Below are 19,583 nucleotides of genomic sequence, written 5' to 3'. Positions count from 1 at the left end.
CCCGTAATCCGCTATCTCTCAGATAACTCTTTTCTTGACCCTTTACAATTTGGTGTCCCCTCTTTACATTCTACTGAAATTACACTCACTAAAGTCTCTAATGATCTACTAACAGCTAAATCCAAAGGTCACTACTCCATGCTGTTTCTCCTGGATCTCTCTGCCGCATTTGACACTGAATATCACGAGCTTCTCCTCACTATGCTCCGCTCTATAGGTCTCAAGGACACCATTCTCTCCTCATTCTCCTCCTCGATCTCTCACTCCTCAGGCCATCCACGCTATACAGACTGTATGAATGTGATGTGGGTAGTACCATCTGTAGCTGAGGAAACCAGCTTCTGTTCCTCCTCCTCATTATCACCGAATCTGCGTTGAGATGAGATGAGGCTGGACTGTGTAGCATCACCCCGTGTAGTTCCTTGCTCCATCTCACCGTGCTCTGCAATGCCTCCTCTTTAATTGTGATTATGGGGGTCATCGCCGCTCACCATCTTGGTGGAGTCCTCAAAGTTTTGGAGGATGGCACAGATGTCTGACATCCATGCCCACTCATCAGCTCTTATGTGTGGAGGCTGACCTGAATTCCGACGGGCGTGTTGAAGCTGGCACTCAACAACTGCCCTCTGCTGCTCACAAATCCTTCCCAACATCCGAAATGTTGATTTCCAACGCATAATAACATCTCACACCAGTCGGTGAGCTGGAAGCTGCAAACGCTGCTGAAGCAGTGCCAGGGCGGCAGAAGCTGCAGCTGACTTTCTGAAATGTGCACACATGCAGCGTCCTCTCATAAGCAGCTTAGGCAGATCTGGGTAGGTTTTTAGAAACCGCTGAACCACTAAGTTGAGCACATGGGCCAGGCATTGTATGTGTGAGGTGTTGCCAAGCCTCAGAGTCGCCACCAGGTTCCAGCCATTGTCACACACGACCATGCCTGGCTGTAGGTTTGGTGGTGAGAGACACAGATCTGCCTGCTCTGTTACAGCTTTCAAAAACTCTGCAGCGGTTTGCGGTTTGTCACTTAAGCATATAATCTTCTGGCTATGCATGTCACCTTACCAGCTTGGGTCAGTGGCTTCATCATCCACCAACTCATTTTACACTTCCACACCCTGGTCCTCCTCCTGACTTTCTGTCAATTGTGCCTCATCATCATCCACCTCTTGCGACAGTCATTGCACTTTGCCACCATTGCCTTTGTGTGACCATGTCTGTTTAAATGTTTGAGCATCTCTATGTGTGATCTCCTATTGCCCTGGTTGAAGTGGATCGAGCGAGAAGCCAGAATATATAAATGGAAAGATGAACAAAACAGCTCTTCGGAGTGTCGAAATGAGGGATCAGTTGTCTCCAGGCACTCGGCATGGTGGGAGGAAGGAGGATCAGGGTGAGGAATATGCCGACTCCAAGTAAAAATAATCTCCCAGATCCGCACATTCCTCAACCATGAATCTATAAAAACACTAGTGCACGCCCTCATCATCTCCCATCTTGAAGACTGCAACCTCCTGCTCTGTTGCCTCCTTTCTAACACTCTTGCATTCCTCCAATCTATAATAAACTCTGTTGCCCTACTAATCCACCTGTCTCCTCTCTATTCCCTGGCCTTTGTCAATCCCTTCACTGGCTCCCCATTGCCCAGAGACTCCAGTTCAAAACCCTAACCTTAGCATGCAAAGCCATCCACAACTTGTCTCTTCCATACATCTGTGACCTAGTCTCCCAGTAATTACCTGCACGCAAGCTCCAATCCTCACAAGATCTCCTTCTCTACTCCCCTCTTATCTCCTCTTCCCATAATCGCATATAAGATTTCTCCCATGCATCCCCCTACTCTGGAACGCTCTACCCCAACAGGCTCTCGCCTACCGTGGAACCCTTCAAAAGGAACCTGAAGACCTACCTCTTCCGACAAGCCTTCTACCTGCAGAAACCACCGCTCCACCACACTGCTGCACAACCAGCTCTACCCTCACCTACTGTATCCTCACCCATCCATTGTAGACTGTGAGCGCTCTCCTCCTGTACCAGTTGCATTTTTGGTCAAGATTATTGTAATTGTTTTTGCTATGTATACCCCTTTTCACATGTAAAGCGCCATAGAATAAATGACGCTATAATAATACTAATACTGTGGTCCAGACTCACGGCTACTGAGACTGGACCATGTGGAAGACAGGATGGTGGTGGTTGCAAACTGACTGGAAGCATTATTTATTTATCTGCTACCCAACCAATAATCTTTTCACACTGGTCTGGCTTCAAGAGTAATATTCTGCGGCCCCCCAGAAAGTGGGATAGGAAGCTAAGTCGACATGATGTGGGTGCTTGTTGTGCTCCCTCAGTAGGCACAGTTTCATCTCACCCATGGCCTCGGCCTCTGCGTGCACCATCACCATAACGTCCACTTCCCCGTCCCTTACCATTCGCCATGCCCATTTTAAGTGGAATTTAATATTTGTCACGTTGCCAAAAATGTCTATTATTACCGCAGTAATATAGGATCGCATCTGATGACCACGGTTTTAAGCAGTGATCTGGAAGTCAGAGATGCTACCAGGGGTTTTCCCCATGCTGTTCCCATGTCATTTCAGCACTGTATGCATGTGTTTGATCATGTCTCACACACTGCATGACCAGATAAGGTAGTAAAATGTTAAAATTTCATTTACCGGTGAATGTATTTTTCACCGTTGTAAGCAATGCAAAAGTGCAAAAACGCATCACAAACGCCATATGTGAACATAGCCCAAGTTGTGGAGGAGCATTTTTTTTTGGGGGGGATATTTATTTTGCCTGATATGCAAGTCATTACCCTGGAAAGAATGTTCCTTAACATTTTTTCCAGGAAAATCCATTTTTATTTAGATTTTTTAGATTTTATTTTGAGTCCGTAAAAGTGGCGTAATGCTCTGACAACAATGTTCACAGCAGTAACTTGGGAGTTAGAGATCCTTCCAGGGGTCTTCTCCATGCTATTCCCATGTCATTTGAGCACTGTTCCCATCGATTTGATCAATTCTTTAGGCCCCCTGCTGACATCTCTGGGGGTAGACAGGAAAAATGCTTGAGTGTCCCATCGACTTACATTGTGCTTGTTACTCGGGTCAAGCACCCGATCATTACGATTTGCTCGACCCGAGCAATGAGCACCCGAGCATTTTGTGCTCGCTCATCAGTAACTGACTCTTAATATCTGCATACTTTTGTACCATTACTATTGTGTTTGCATCTCTGACCATTATGTATGTATATAGTGAATTGTCCAGTGTGCCCTTAAGGTGATTAAATATAATTTAACCTTGGGCTGCACTTTTGGCTTGATCCACGAATCCACGCATCCATTGTTTGGCTTAATTCCCATTCTACTGGGGCTGGTTTCTGACCCGATATAATCCCTGTTAAAGGACCGGGGGCTTATATCTAATAGAAACTGATGGCAGATCTACCAGGCTGACAAGTTTTTGTTTCACTGGGGTCAGTGAGAGAGACCTCTCAGCCTGTCAGGGGTGTGTGCCACGTCAGTGACTGAGTGGGCCACCTCTTCTCACTCTCTGTATCTTCCTGTACCTGTGTGGACAGGGAGTGTCTGTGTAGAACTGTACCAATATGACTTTATGTGTCCCTGAGGGGGTGCGAAGTGCAGATCCGTATCACATAATCCATCTGACATACTTGTGATGCCCGGCGGGTGGAGAGGTCTGGATCCTTCACAACATCCATTTCAGGGGCTGAGGTAGTCCTTGCTCTACTGAACACGTATCAGTTATCAATTCTGACATACAGTATGCTCAGTAGGATCTTGTCACTGTGCAATATTCTTTTCCATGCAGTGTGACAATACGCTCCCTCACCATCTCTGATGAGAAATGACGAGCCGACAAGGGAGCACAAGGTCAGTGTGCATTGTTAAGAGAAAACCTGGCGAGCAAAAACCAGCGCTGCTACCCCACAAGTGACTCCTCCTCAGTAGTGCAGGAACTAGCTCAGAAGGTACCACAGCCTCTACCCTCTGATAACGATTTGTTTGATTATCTTACCTAGCACTGGGGGTTCTCAAATGAAGTGCCATCAAACAGGAAGTAGATAAAAAAAATAATGCCGTTAGATAGAGTAGTGAGGGAACAATAGGGATTTATTAAAGTATATTAGAAAAGAGATTATAGATTATTACACTAAATAGACATGCAAATTGCCTCTTCAGAGAGAAAGAGGACTTGAACTCTATAGCGCAACCTATTGGAAGCAGCAATCCTACAAGTCACAATCGATCCTTTAAGGAGTCTTGCAATATGACTTAGGATAATAGCCAAATCAGAATCTCAATTTGCAGACACGGTGTTTCTGGCTACTGGCCCTCATCAGTGCAAAGTATGAGAACTGATTTGGCTAGGTGAGAGGCTCTGAACTGAAGTCTAAGGGGTAACTAAATAGACAAACATCTGGGATCAAAATAAATGTTAGTTCTAACAGTAACATTATGGTCCAAAACTACACACAAGTTTATAAAAGTACATTTCATGAGTTAGAAAAGTCATCCTGGAGACTGGTAAGGTGCATAAGACATTCATACAAACATACTTCTTGGTCAGTTGTACTGCATTATGTATTGGTCATATCACTCTGCTTCTTATATGTTTTAACCTCTGCTTTTTCACAACTTTCCCGTCCTTTAACACATTCTGTGCATTCTCTCCACATCAACCCCTCCCTTCTCCACACTCCCATATATAACTCTGAGGTTCTACTGACTTTTCTCACCCTCTCCAAACCATCCACTGCCACCATACAGCACTCAAAACATTCATACAAATCGTTGCACCACGTGCTCGTTCTCTTTTTTCTCCTTCTCCAAGTCGCTGGCGACATCTCCCCTAAACCTGGGCCTCCCTCTACTAGCATACATACAGGTGCATCTCACTAAATTAGAATATCATCAAAAAGTTAATTTATTTCAGTTCTTCAATACAAAAAGTGAAACTCATATATTATATAGAGTTATTACAAACGGAGTGATCTATTTCAAGTGTTTATTTCTGTTAATGTTTTTGATTATGGCTTACAACCAATGAAAACACAAAAGTCATTATCTCAGTAGATTAAAATAATTAACAAAAAACACCTGCAAAGGCTTCCTAAGCGTTTAAAAAGGTCCCTTAGTCTGTTTCAGTTGGCTCCACAATCATGGGGAAGACTGCTGACTTGACAGATGTCCAGAAAGCAGACATTGACAGACTCCACAAGGTCCCAGAGTTCCAATTTTCATTTGGACATCAAGTTTCCCAGAGTCTGGAGGAAGAGTAGAGAGGCACACAACCCATGCTGCTTGAGGTCTAGTGTGAAGTTTCCACAATCATTGATGGTTAGGGGAGCCATGTCATCTGCTGGTGTAGGTACACTGTGCTTCATCAAGACCAAAGTCAGTGCAGCCGTCTACCTGGAAATTTTAGAGCCCTTTATGCTTCCCTCTGCCGAAAAGCTTTTCGGAGATGTAAATTTCATTCTCTAGCAGGATTCGACACCTGTCCACACTGCCAAAAGTACCAATACCTGGTCTTAAAACAACAGTATCACTGTGCTTGATTGGCCAGCAAACTCGCCTGACCTTAACCCCGAAGAGAATATATGGGGTATTGTCAAGAGGAAGATGAGAGACACCAGACCCAACAATGCAGACGAGCTGAAGGCTGCTATCAAAGCAACCTGGACTTCCATAACACCTCAGCAGTGCCACAGGCTGATAGCCTCCATGCCACGCCACATTGATGCAGTAATTGATGCAAAAGGAGCACCGACCAAGTATTGAGTTCATTTACTGAACATACATTTCAGTAGGCCAACATTTCGGATTTTAAAAACATTTTTCAAGTTGGTATTATAAAGTATTCTAATTTACTGAGATAATGACTTTTGTGGTTTCATTGGCTGTAAGCCATAATCATCAATATTAACAAAAATAAACACTTGAAATAGATCACTCTGCTTGTAATGACTCTATATAACATATGAGTTTCACTTTTTGTATTGAACAACTGAAATAAATTAACTTTTTGATGATATTCTAATTTAGTGAGATGCACCTATAACTCTCCTCCAGCTGTATATAGAAACCCTGCTAATCTTATTAACATTCAGTGCATACCCATTCCTATCGCTTTCCATTGTGCCCTCTGGAATGCACGGTCTGTGTGTAATAAACTAACTTACATTCACGATTTTTTCCTCTCTAATTCCCTTAACCTTCTGGCTATTACAGAAACCTAGGTCCAGCAGTCAGACACCACCGGCGCTGCTGCTCTTTTGTTTGGTGGGCTGAAATTTTCACATACTGCCAGACCTGAGAATAGACAGGGTGGAGGTGTTGGTTTGTTCCTTTCATCATAATGTGGTCATCCCCCTGGTTCCCTCACTTACAGTATGTTTCCTTCCTTTGAAGTCCACACTGTCAGACTCTTCAAACCCTTCTCCCTGCGAGTGGCGGTGGTGTATCGCCCTCCAGGCTCTTCCCACCAGTTCTTGGACCACTTTGCCACCTGGCTTGCTCACTTTCTATCCTGTGACATCCCCACCCTCATCATGGGAGACTTTAACATCCCCATCGATGATCCCGTCTCCCAACCTGCCTCTCATCTACTTTCTCTAACCTCTTTATTCGCCCTCTCACAGTTTACCAACTCTCCTACGCATGAAGACGGGAATACTCTGGACCTGGTCTTCTCCCATCTCTGCTCGCTGCATGACTTTACTAACTCCCCTCTCCCACTCTCGGAACACAACCTTCTTTCCTTCTCTGTCAAGAACTATCTCCTCGCCGGGGACAACCCCATTTACCACACTTATAGGAATACACGCACCATTAATACCCAGCAGCTTATGGAAAATCTACACACATATTTAGCTCCCATCTCCTCCCTCTCCTGTCCAGAATTAGCAATGTCACACTACAATAATACACTGAAGAGTGCCCTAGATGAAGCAGCACCGTCTACACGCAGAAAGACCCGACACAGACAATGGCAGCCCTGGCACACGCTGCAAACACGTTTTCTTCAGCGTTGCTTAAAGTGCGCTGAGCGTCAGTGGAGAAAATCACTTTTAGCAGAGGATTTTATCCACTATAAGTTCATGCTCAAAACCTGTAACTCTGCCCTTCATCTGGCCAAACAATCCTATTTTACCACCCTCATCACTTCACTAGCAAATAATCCAAAATGACTTTTTGAAACCTTAAACTCCCTCCTGAGCCCTAAAGCACAGGCCCCCATCACCAACCTCAGCAGTGAGGATCTGCCCACTTATTTCCTAGAAAAAAATCAAATCAACCACATCCATCAGGACATCTGAGTCCAATTTCTTCAGTGCCTGGATCCCCTTTCCTGTCGCACTTCAATCTCACTTGCCATCTTTGAGCCTGTTACAGAAGAAGTTACCCAGTTCCTCGCTTCTTCTCGGCCTACACCCTACAACATTGACCCCATTCTCTCACATTTCCTGCAATCTTTCTCACCGGTGGTCACCACTCACCTAACTAGAATATTAAACCTCTCTCTTTCTTCAGGTATCTTTCCCTCCTCATTTAAACATGCCATCATAACCCATTTACCTAAAAAGCCATCCCTGGTCTAGAACTGCACTGCTAACTACTAAACTCCTAGAACGCTAGGTCCACTCCCGTCTGATGCGCTATCTCTCAGATAACTCTCTTCTCAACCCTTTACAACCTGGTTCCGCTCTTTACACTCCACTGAAACTGCCCTCACTAAAGTCTCTAATGATCTACTAACAGCTAAATCCAAAGGTCACTGCTCCCTGCTGATTCTCTTGGATCTCTCTGCAGCATTTGACACTGTGGATCACCAGCTCCGTCTCACTATGCTCCGCTCTATAGGCCTCTATAGGATACTGTTCTCTCATGGTTCTCCTCCTACCTCTCTGACCGCTCCTTCACTGTATCTTTTGCCGTCTCCTACACCTCCACTCGTCCCCTTACTATCGGGGTTCAGCAGGGCTCGGTTCTAAGCCCCCTCTTCTTCTCTTTATACACTGCCCCTATTGGACATATAGTAGATTTGGGTTCCAGTATCATCTCTATGCTGATGACACCCAATTATTCAATTCTTCCCCTGACACCACCCCTACCCTAATACAAAATATCAAGGATTGTTTGTCTGCTGTCTCTAACATCATGACCTCCCTCTATCTTAAACTGAATCTCTCCAAAACTGAACTTCTTGTGTTTCTCCCCTCTACTAACTTAACTCTACCTGACATTGAAATTACCTTGGAGGGTTCAACCATAACTTTCAGCAGCATGCCCGCTGCCTTGGGGTCATATTTGACACTAAACTTTCCCTTATTCCCTATGTCCGACCACTCACTCGCTGTTGTCACCTGCATCTTAAAAACATCTCGAGAATCTGACCTTTTCTCACCTTTGAAACTGCTAAAACTCTTACTGTCGCTCTTATTCACTCTCGTCTGAACTACTACAAATCTCTACTGATCGGTCTCCCTCTTACCAAACTTTTTCCGCTTCAATCTGTCTTGAATGCGGCAGCCAGGGTCGTATTTCTGTCCAGCCGCTTCACCGATGCCTCCATCTTGTGACATTTATTACACTAGTTACCCATTCGCCACAGGGTCCAATATAAACTCATCGCTCTCACCCACAAAGCTCTCCACAGTTCTGCACCACCTTATATTTCCTCTCTCATCTCTGTCTATCGCCCTACATGTGCACTCCATTCTACAAATGACCTAAGACTAACATCCCCCATAATCCAAACCTGGCACCTCTGTCTCCAAGACTTCTCTCATGCTGCGCCAGTTCTCTGGAATTTGCTTTCCCCAGACGATCTGACTGATGGCTAGCCCCCACGTCTTCAAGCGTGCTTTAAAAACCCATCTCTCTAAACAAACCTACCACCTCAACTCAGTTAACTAAACTTCCCCTGTTCTCGCCTTCTAAATATTATTCAGAATCTGCTCCCTACTATTCATCTGTCTTCACACCCTCCATGCACACGATAACTGCACTGGATACTTGATTATTGCACTTAAACATACGGCTGTTGACCGGATCATGCAGCACTATATGAAAATCCATATTAATTATAATTGCTAGACCTTAAATAACAAGCACTTTCCACCTATTGTGTCCCCCCATTTCCTTGTAGATTGTAAGCTTGCGAGCAGGGACCTCACTCCTAATGTAACTGTTTAAACTGTCTTACCTTGTATTGAATTTATTGTCTGTACATGTCCCCGCTTAATTGTAAAGTACTGCGGAATATGTTGGCGCTATACAAATAAAAATTATTATTGTTATTATTATCCTGTTGCACTGAAACTGAATTTGACTACTGTCCATTTTTTTTACAGTTATTATCAGTAATTTATATCTTGTTTTTGCAGTTTCTTGGGAACACAGAGGTAGAACAACCTAAAGGTACTGAAGTTGTGAGAGATGCAGTGAGAAAACTTAAGGTATTTAGATGTGTATACATATTATGTATAGTTTTTTATTTTTAAATCCCAATAGTGGTTAGCAAAAACAAATAAATCCCCAAGGTTTTCTTATGGTTCTTAACATGTGTATTTTGTAATTTAGCTCCTCTTTCAATGGTATTTATAAGTTGCTATCTATCTACTTATCTACCTATCTGAGTGTCCTGGCAGTTAGATATGGCAGTTGGACAGGGCAGGAGACAGGTAAGACATGCAAGACAATTAAACAAACTTGCTTCCAGTCCATCTGTTTTGCAAACAGTACTCACCATTTGTATCTGTGCCATTTATATTCTGGCTGCTACAATCATCCACATTCACCGTTCTCCCACAAATTCAGCAGACTTCATCCATATTAACCCCTCACTCTTCATTCATTCCCACCATACAACACAGGAAACGCTCTCACAAATCACTCAACCACCTGCTCACTCTCTGTATCTTCCTTCTCTTAGTCGCAGGTGATATTTCTCCTAATCCAGGACCCTCCAGTAATAATAACACTAACTCTTTCCCTGTTACATTCAGAAACCCTGTTAATCTCATCAATATTCCCTGCATATCTTCTGTCTCATTCAACTGTGCCCTTTGGAATGCACGCTCAGCATGTAATAAACTCACTTACATCCATGATTTTTTCCTCTCTAATTCCCTCAACCTTCTGGCTCTCACTGAAACCTGGATCCAGCAGTTGGACACTACCGCCGCTGCAGCTCTCTCCTATGGTGGCCTACACTTCTCTCAAACTCCGAGACCTGACAACAGATCAGGTGGAGGTGTTGGTCTGCTTCTTTCAACAAAATGTACTTTTCAGGTGATCCCGCCAGTACCCTCCCTTATCTTCCCTTCTTTTGAGGCTCACACAGTCAGACTCTACCGGCCCTTCTCCCTGCGAGTGGTGGTTTTCTATCATCCTCCAGGTCCCTCCCGTCAGTTCTTGGATCACTTTTCTGCCTGGCTTCCAAATTTTCTATCCTGCGAAATCCCCACGATAATCATGGGAGATTTTAACATCCCAATTGGCGATCCTCTTTCCCCATCTGCCGCTCACCTTTTATCACTAACCTCCTCCTTCGGCCTTTCACAACTTGCTAATTCTCCTACACATGAGGACAGGAACACATTGGACCTGATCTTCTCCCGGCTTTGCTCAGTACATGACTTTACTAACTCTCCCCTTCCACTGTCTGACCATAATCTTCTTTCATTCTCTGTCAAGAACTGTGACTCTACTCTAGACCCCCCCCCACTTTCCACACTTATAGAAATTTATGCGCCATTAACACCCAGAAATTGATGAAAAAGTTGCATTCATCATTGGTCCCAATCTCCTCCCTCTCATGTCCCGACTCTGCTTTGAAGCATTATAACAAAATAATGCTATGCGCCCTGGATGAAGCCGCACCTCCTACACAAAGAACAATTCGGCATAGACGGCGACAACCCTGGCATACACCTCAAACACGTCTTCTCCAGTGGTGTTCCAGGTGTGCTGAAAGGCTGTGGAGAAAATCTAATCTACCCGAAGATTTCCTCCATTATAATTTTATGCTGAAAACATATAACTCTGCACTTCACCTCTCCAAACAAACCTACTTTAACAACCTCATAATCTCACTTTCCAATAATTCTAAACGACTCTTTGACACGTTTCATTCTCTCCTCAATCAAACTACACAGGCCCCGACCACCGACCTCAGCACTGACGATCTGGCCAATTATTTCAAAGAAAAAATTGACCATATCCGACAGGAAATTTTCTCCAAATCCCCAAACGTTATGAATGCTCTCCTCCGCCACATTGTATCTTGCTCACTTTCTGACTTCGAACCAGTCACGGAAGATGAAGTGATCAGGCTCCTTGCATCTTCTCGCCCTACCACCTGCACCAGTGACCCTATTCCCTCACATCTCCTTCAGTCCCTTGCTCCAGCTGTCACCACTCACCTAACTAAAATTTTCAACCTCTCTCTCTCATCTGGTATCTTTCCCTCTTCTTTTAAACATGCCAGCATACATCCATTACTTAAAAAACCATCCCTTGACCAGAACTGCACAGCCAACTACAGACCTGTTTTCAATCTTCCCTTTTTCTCTAAACTCTTGGAACGCCTGGTCCATTCCCGTCTAATCCGCTATCTTTCAGACAACTCTCTTCTTGACCCTTTACAATCTGGTTTCCGCTCTTTACATTCTACTGAAACTGCCCTCACTAAAGTCTCTAATGATCTACTAACAGCTAAATCTAATGGTCACTACTGCCTGCTGATTCTCCTGGATCTCTCTGCAGCATTCGACACTGTGGATCACCAGCTCCTCCTCACTATGCTCCGCACTATTGGCCTCAAGGACACTGTTCTCTCCTGGTTCTCCTCCTCTGACTGCTCCTTCTCTATGTCTTTCGCCGGCTCCTCCTCTGCTCTCCTTCCTCTTACTGTCGGGGTTCCTCAAGGATCAGTCCTTGGCCCCCTTCTTTTCTCCTTATACACTGCTCCCATTGGACAAACAATCAGCAGATTTGGTTTCCAGTACCATCTCTATGCTGATGACACCCAATTATACACCTCTGCTCCAGACATCACCCTGGCATTACTACAAAAGACCAGTGATTGTCTTTCTGCTGTGTCTAACATTATGTCCTCCCTCTGCCTAAAACTGAATCTGTCAAAAACTGAACTACTCGTATTTCCTCCCTCCACTAACCTACCTGTGCCTGATATTGCCATTTCCATTTGTGGCTCAACCATTACTCCCCAGCAACAAGCCCGCTGTCTTGGGGTTATTTTTGATTCAGATCTTTCCTTCACTCCTCACATCAAATCTCTCGCTCGTTCATGTCATCTACACCTCAAAAACATCTCAAGAATCAGGACTTTTCTCACCTTTGACTCGGCAAAAACTCTTACCGTAGCTCTTATTCATTCCCGTCTGGACTACTGCAACTCTCTACTTATCGGGCTCCCTCTTACTAAACTCTCCCCTCTCCAATCCGTCCTTAATGCAGCAGCCAGGATCATATTCCTCGCCAACCGCTACACTGACGCCTCTTCCCTGTGCCAGTCATTGCATTGGTTACCCATCCAATATAGAATTCAATTTAAACTTATCACGCTTACCCACAAAGCGCTCCATGCTTCAGTACCCCCCTACATCTCCTCCCTTGTCTCAGTCTACCACCCTACACGTGCCCTCCGTTCTGCCACTGACTTAAAACTAAAATCCTCCATAATCCGAACTTCCCACTCCCGTCTCCAAGATTTCTCGCGTGCTGCGCCAATTCATTGGAATGCACTACCCAGGACAATTCGATTAATTTCCAATACCCACAGTTTCAAGCGGACCCTAAAAACCCATTTCTTTAGACTGGCGTATCGCCTCCACACACTACCTGTCCTTCCCAATTGTCCGTCCCAGTTTTCCCCATATTAAAATCTTGTTCAATTTCAGGTTCATTCCAATCATGCACATAATAGCCTCAGTCAGGACTGCACACATACTGGCAGGCGACCAGTCCATGTATTATTTATCCTATTTAGTATATTAAGGCTGCATTATACAATATATGTATATTCTACCTTTTGTGTCTCCCCCATTTCCTCATAGACTGTAAGCTTGCGAGCAGGGCCCTCACTCCTTTCGATATGAGATATGCTTATTTTGTATTATCTGTATAAGTCCCCCCTAATATTTGTAAAGTGCTGTGGAATATGTTGGCGCTATAAAAATAAACATTATTATTAAACATTATTATCTGACAATCTATCAAATTTTCTATAGAATTAGAAGAGAAAAGGGTAGAAGGACCAGAAAAACAAAGAAATTATTTTGTCACCGATGTACATACAGTGGGGGAAATAAATATTTGATCCCTTGCTGTGTTTGTAAGTTTGCCCACTGACAAAGACATGAACAGTCTATAATTTTAAGGGTTGGTTAATTTTAACATTGACAAATAGGATATCCAAAAAAAATCAAGAAAATCATATTTTATAAATTAGATATTTTTTTTTGCATTTTGCAGTGAGAAATAAGTATTTGATCCCCTACAAACCATTATGAGTTCTGGCTCCTACAGACCAGTTAGACTCTCCTAATCAACTCGTTACCTGCATTGAAGACAGCTGTCTTATGTAGTCACATGTAGAAAAGACTCCTGTCCACAGACTCAATTAATCAGTCAGACTCTAACCTCTACAACATGGGCAAGACCAAAGAGCTTTCTAAGGATGTCAGGGAAAAGATCATAGACCTGCACAAAGCTGGAATGGGCTACAAAACCATAAGTAAGACGCTGGGTGAGAAGGAGACAACTGTTGGTGCAATAGTAAGAAAATGGAAGAAATACAAAATGACTGTCAATCGACATCGATCTGGGGCACCATGCAAAATCAAATCTCACCTCGTGGGGTATCCTTGATCATGAGGAAGGTGGGAGATCAGCCTAAAACTACACAGGGAGAACATGTTAATGAGCTCAAGGCAGCTGGGACCACAGTCACCAAGAAAACCATTGGTAACACATTACGCTTTAAAGGTTTAAAATACTGCAGTGCCCACAAGGTCCCCCTGCTCAAGAAAGCACATGTGCAGGCCCATCTGAAGTTTGCCAATGAACACCTGGATGATTCTGTGAGTTATTGGGAGAAGGTGCTGTGGTCAGATGATACAAAAACTGGGCTCTTTGGCATTAACTCAACTCTTCGTATTTGGAGGAAGGAGAAGGATGAGTACAACTCTAAGAACATCGTCCCAACGTGAAGCATGGTGGGGGAAACATTACACTTTGGGGGTGCTTTTCTGCAAAGGGGAGATGACGACTGCACCATACTGAAGGGAAGATGGATGGGGTCATGTATCGCGAGATTTTGGTCAACAGCTTCCTTCACTCAGTAAGAGCATTGAAGATGGGTCGTGGTTGGGTCTTCCAGAAATACAATGACCCAAAACATACAGCCAAGGCAGCAAAGGAGTGGCTCAAAAAGAAGCACAGTAAGGTCATGGAGTGGCCTAGCCAGTCTCCAGACCTTAATCCCATAGAAAACTTAAGGAGGGAGTTGAAGCTCCAAGTTGCCAAGTGACAGCCTCAAAATCTTAATGATTTAGAGATGATCTGCAAAGAGAAGTGGACCAAAATTCCTCCTGACATGTGCGCAACCCTCATCATCAACTACAAGCAACGTCTGACTGCTGTGCTTGCTAACAAGGGTTTTGCCACCAAGTATTAAGTGTTGTTTGCCAGAGGGATCAAATAATTTTTTTTTGCATTTTGCAGTGAGCAATAAGTATCTAATTTATGCAATGTGATTTTCTTGATTTTTTTTGGGATATTCCATCTCTCAATGTTAAAATGAACGTACCCTTAAAATTATAGACTGTTCATGTCTTTGTGAGTGGGCAAACTTACAAAAACAGCAAAAGATCAAATACTTATTTCCCCCACTGTAGGTGAGATGTGTCTGAAGGATGTGACCACAAATCTCTGCACAAACAATCGCAGATAGGTTACTCGCTATCCTCTCCTCTCCTGTCTGACCAGCTGAACGTGGATGATCAAGGAAAGAAGATGCAGTGGATGAACTTTTAGTTTATTCACAGTACCTTAATAGATGATGAGGTAGAGATGTCAGGGATGATGAAGGCATGAGGATGAGGTATACAAGATGGAGGATTGAGAATACGGGTAACAGGAAAATCCTATCTCCAGCTCTGATGCACGTTTCTGCCAAGATGACACTGACCAGCAAGAAAGGATGTGAGGAAAGAAGAGAAAAGCAGTAAGAGAGAGAGGCATGGTGGGAAATTACAGCTCCAATATATGAGAACATATAAAAGCAAAGGACAACAAACATTGTACAACTGGCATGACATAGGAATCAAGATATTATGTGTACGTCCTTGTAATAGTTGTAAACTCAGAAGAGGATGGCTGCATAGCACAGAGATTGTCGTGGGCCACTCTTTCCATTAGTAAATGAATTTCTCTGTTTGGTTTTCTAACCCATTTCAGACTGATCAATATGTTCTGGAATTTCCTTTGGAAAATCAAAGAAATAATATTGCTCACATCCCAGCAACCTGAAGTTTACAGCATACCAAATATTGTTATTTATCAGCCACACCAGCTTCTGAAGGGCTAACTAATAGAATAGGACAAAGCTGTGTCTGAAGGGGTAACCTGCCAGAGGAGAATACACATGGCATTATACATTACTCCAACCTTTATCTAAACAGCGCAAAAAACAACATACTCGACATATGGAAAACAATTGGCCACGGCCTTTATTTAAATATTTAAAATATTAAAAACTCATAACTTTAAGTATAAACCAATAAATATTTCAACTTTATTAAAAACAAGTTCAAACCTTTATCAACCCGCAGCTTAGCCATAAGGCTCAAGCCCGTTAACCAAAATTACCTGTCCATCCAGATCCCTGGACGACTAACCCCGGCCGTGACTAAACGCATAAAATAGGGGAGGGAGGGTGGGGCAGCTCCCAGGTATGACAGCGCCGGAGAACAGACACAACCCTCCGGCGCTGCCCACTTATATCACCCTGCACTTCCCCAGTAACCAAAGTCCAGACCAATCAGGGGCAGTCACCAGGGCAAAAAATACTGTCTGCCCTACTACTGACCCCTGAGTGGCTGGACCCACTCACCAATCACTTCACCCTATCACCTTGTTGACATGACCTAAGGAAAAATACCGGGAAAACATCTTCCCTCCATTTAACCCCTTCAGTACCAGAGGAATACAAGGCACCAGATAATGCCATGTATTCCCCTCCTGAAGGTCCGGGGAAAACCATTCTTCTTCAGGGTTAATATGACTCTGTTACTACATACACAGCCAGCATCAGCCTCTTCATACAGCGGGGAAGGGCAGGACAGGGTTTTCCTTTGTTGTTGCTGCTTTTAGCCTCATTCTATTTTAATTTCCTATTCGTAAGCTTTTTAATAAGTTGAAAAGTAATTTTCAGTCTGTAAAATTTGTTCCTTGTTCCGACGCATTTCCCCCTGCATTAATTCATCAGGGGACAGATGGGGGACACTAATCTCTCTCCGTATGGCCAAAAAGATGCTGTGCGCAGCGTCCAACTCAAGGGAAAAGGGACAATTACCCATATACTACAATGATAAGTAACAGATTATTCATTGATTTTATGCGACTCCCATATTGATGGGCATATTTATGCAGGTTCTTGACTATGATATAAAAAGAACTTCAGCACTCCAGTTATGATGCAAAGTGATTTATTAAAGAAAATGAACCCCTTACTGGCAAGCCAAAAATATACATCAACGTTTCGACATTTTATGGTCTTTTTCAAGATATTTCTAAATAAAACAAAAGCAATATTTCAAAACTGACAAACAATAGAAAATATATTATAATAAGCCAGGGACATAGTGAAAATGTGAAATATTAAAGCAGCAATAATGAAAATGGCTATATATGGATCTATATATGGATCCTGTGTGTATAAATAAACAGGAGGAATGGTAACATAGCACTCGTAAGTAATTAGAAAGGATGATAACTAGTGTTGAGCCACCCCCGTAGTGTTCGAGTTCGGTTCGGTTCGTCGAACACCCGTGTGTTCGTCGAACTGTTCGTCGAACTGTTCGTCGAACACCTTCGAACACCGTTAAAACCAATGGCAGGCAAACAAAAACACATAGAAACACATAGAAAACACCTTCAAAGGTGTCCAAAAGCTGACAAACTGCTCAGAAGACACAACTAACACATGGAAAAGTGACAAGTACATATAGTCATGCGAAAAGAAAAGAGGTGGAGGAGTAAAAGGAGGGGGAGACACAGATATAGGCATGTCATGCCCTTCTAAAATCCAAAAAGTGAGAAGCCGAGACGGCCAGTCCGCTCCTGCCCGTGCCACCTCCGTGTCGCCGGGTTTGTGCCAGAGCCGCGGTGAACCCTGACGGCCAGCCCCCCTCTCCCAATACTGGTGCCTGTCCGCTGGTGGGTCGAGAGAGCCCCCCTGTGGTGGAGGCAGCTCTAAGCTTTTTAATTTAAATTGTCCCTCTAATTTGAATGAATACACTTTAAATCCATTTACAAGGATCTATTGGAGGGCAAGTCTCATGCCAGCAGCCGCGTAATTCCAGCTCCAGTAGCGTCCACTAAAGCTGCTGCAGTTAAAAAGCTTTTATAAGGATCGAGCTCGGCTGTCCACCGCAAGGCATCCTAGTGCCAGTCCCAGCCCCTATGCCTTGGGGTGCCTCCTGATGCTCTTCACTAAGTATCCCGTGGTCCCGAAGCATTTCCTTTGAAAAAATTAAGTGTCCAAACTACAGGTGGTGTAGCTTGCTTAACAGCCGGGATAATCCGCTGACTAGCAGACACTGCTACTAGGCACAAAGTATTTCCTGGGCTAGATGCAGTTAAAAATTTGTAAGTAGATACTCTCGTTGGATGCTGAGAAAGCATTCCATAGAGTCTCCTGGCACGCCATATATGATTCTCTTAAAAAGCTTGGGGTAGGGGTCTAGGGGACCCTTTTATAGCCAAAATCACGGCCCTGTATCACAATACGTCACCTAGGCTGAAGATAAATGGAACTGTAGCACCGAGGGCTCGGTTGCTACAGACGTATTGCACCTCACCCAGAGGTGTGATATCTCACTCTCAGATAAGGATGGAGTGTGGATCAGGACCCGACACCTGCATGCATTACACCACATTGCCGTGGGGCAGGGCGACCAATATGCCCCTGAGATGGGCACGACAGTCCCTGTCCCTGGCTGGAGTGGGGGGAGGGAACACTGAGGAAGGGGAACCCTGCAGTGCAGGAGCAGGGAGGAAGCAGTTCCTGGGTGCATTGAGAAGGGAGTATAAAAGGTGGGCACCATCTTAGTTCAGTGCAGAGAAGTCTGAGCAGAAGTGGCAGGGAGCAGGGGCTCTGCATGAGCTCTGCTCCGGAGGCGGGCCTAGTAACAGAGGCCCAGGCCTGCAAGAGGGAGAAGGAAGGAAGAGGAGCGGAGAAGGCTCCAGGAATGAGGAATGAAGGGATCCCAGGGGTGCGGACGGGCGAGTCGCCACCGCACGCCCGAATCCACCTGCGTGGAGGGGTCAGGCCAAAGGGGGAGACCGGTCCCCGAACTAGTGGAGGCAGGAAACGACCCTCAGCTAGAAACCAGAGGCTCTGACATTTTATGTGGCGCAGCCCCTTGCTCCACCCGCTAGGAAGGCACCACATAGGGTCAGGGAAACTGGCGCCAAGTTTACCAAGAGGAGGCCCGAGGCAGCCGGACAGAAGTGTTGGTAAGAAAGGCCAGACAAAGGACACACAAAGGGGGTCCTGTGAAGCGCTCCAAAGTTATCTGGGAGTTGTCTGAGCCCCTCACCTGGTGAGCACAGTACGACGTGGGCAGCCGTTACCTGCAGACGTGGTCTGGATAATAAGAACTGTGAGTAAAGGCCCTGAACTGCATCACTGACTCCGTGTCGTTACTGCTGCTGCCCTGCACCATCACCCCCATCCTCCGCATACACTGCCCTGAGGCTATACTCCTCCCGTGGGGAGTTATGCTACGCTCTGCTGCACCCACAACACCAGCCTTAGCGGTCTGCCCTTTAGCGGCGGTTCACTCTGACCGCAATCCACGGGTGGCGTAGTCGGACATTTAAACATCAAAACCACATAAATAGTTCCGCCACTGGTTTGACCGCCCTGAGCCACGGAACCGGATCGCCGCCACGAAGACTACAACCACCAGCATCCACCAAAAAGGGTCCGGCTCCGGGTGTCCCAAGGCCCAGGGGGTGCGTCAGAACATTTTCATCACCTTTCACAATCACCAATGGGACAAGGCAGGGATGTCCTCTGTCCCCTCTCTTATACATCCTAGTGACGGAGCACCTGCTCTCATCAATTCGCCATAACCCCAATATTAGGTGGATTGAGGTGGGAGGCACCGAGTACAAGTGCTCTCTATTTGCTGATGATGTCCTAGTATATATCACTCAATCACATATATCCATCCCTGCTGTTATGGCTGAAATAGATCACTTTGTTACATGGTAAAATTTTAAAATCAATGCAGCG

The 19,583-nt window shown here is 44.7% G+C and overlaps 1 protein-coding gene across 20 annotated transcripts in view; it reads left to right on the top strand.

Moving 5' to 3' along the window:
- GULP1 (GULP PTB domain containing engulfment adaptor 1) overlaps positions 1-19,583 on the top strand; it is a 1,414,565-nt gene that overhangs the window by 1,015,510 nt on the left and 379,472 nt on the right. For all 20 annotated transcript variants that reach the window (XM_073646319.1, XM_073646318.1, XM_073646301.1 and 17 more), the window contains one exon: positions 9,418-9,489. In XM_073646319.1, the coding sequence (XP_073502420.1) occupies positions 9,418-9,489 (72 nt within the window). The remainder of the gene's footprint in view (positions 1-9,417; positions 9,490-19,583) is intronic.

This window comes from Phyllobates terribilis, unplaced genomic scaffold (assembly GCF_046119375.1).
Source record: "Phyllobates terribilis strain yellow unplaced genomic scaffold, ASM4611937v1 Scaffold_9__5_contigs__length_417890890, whole genome shotgun sequence".
NCBI lineage: Eukaryota > Metazoa > Chordata > Amphibia > Anura > Dendrobatidae > Phyllobates > Phyllobates terribilis.
This window is presented reverse-complemented; position numbering and strand designations above follow the sequence as displayed.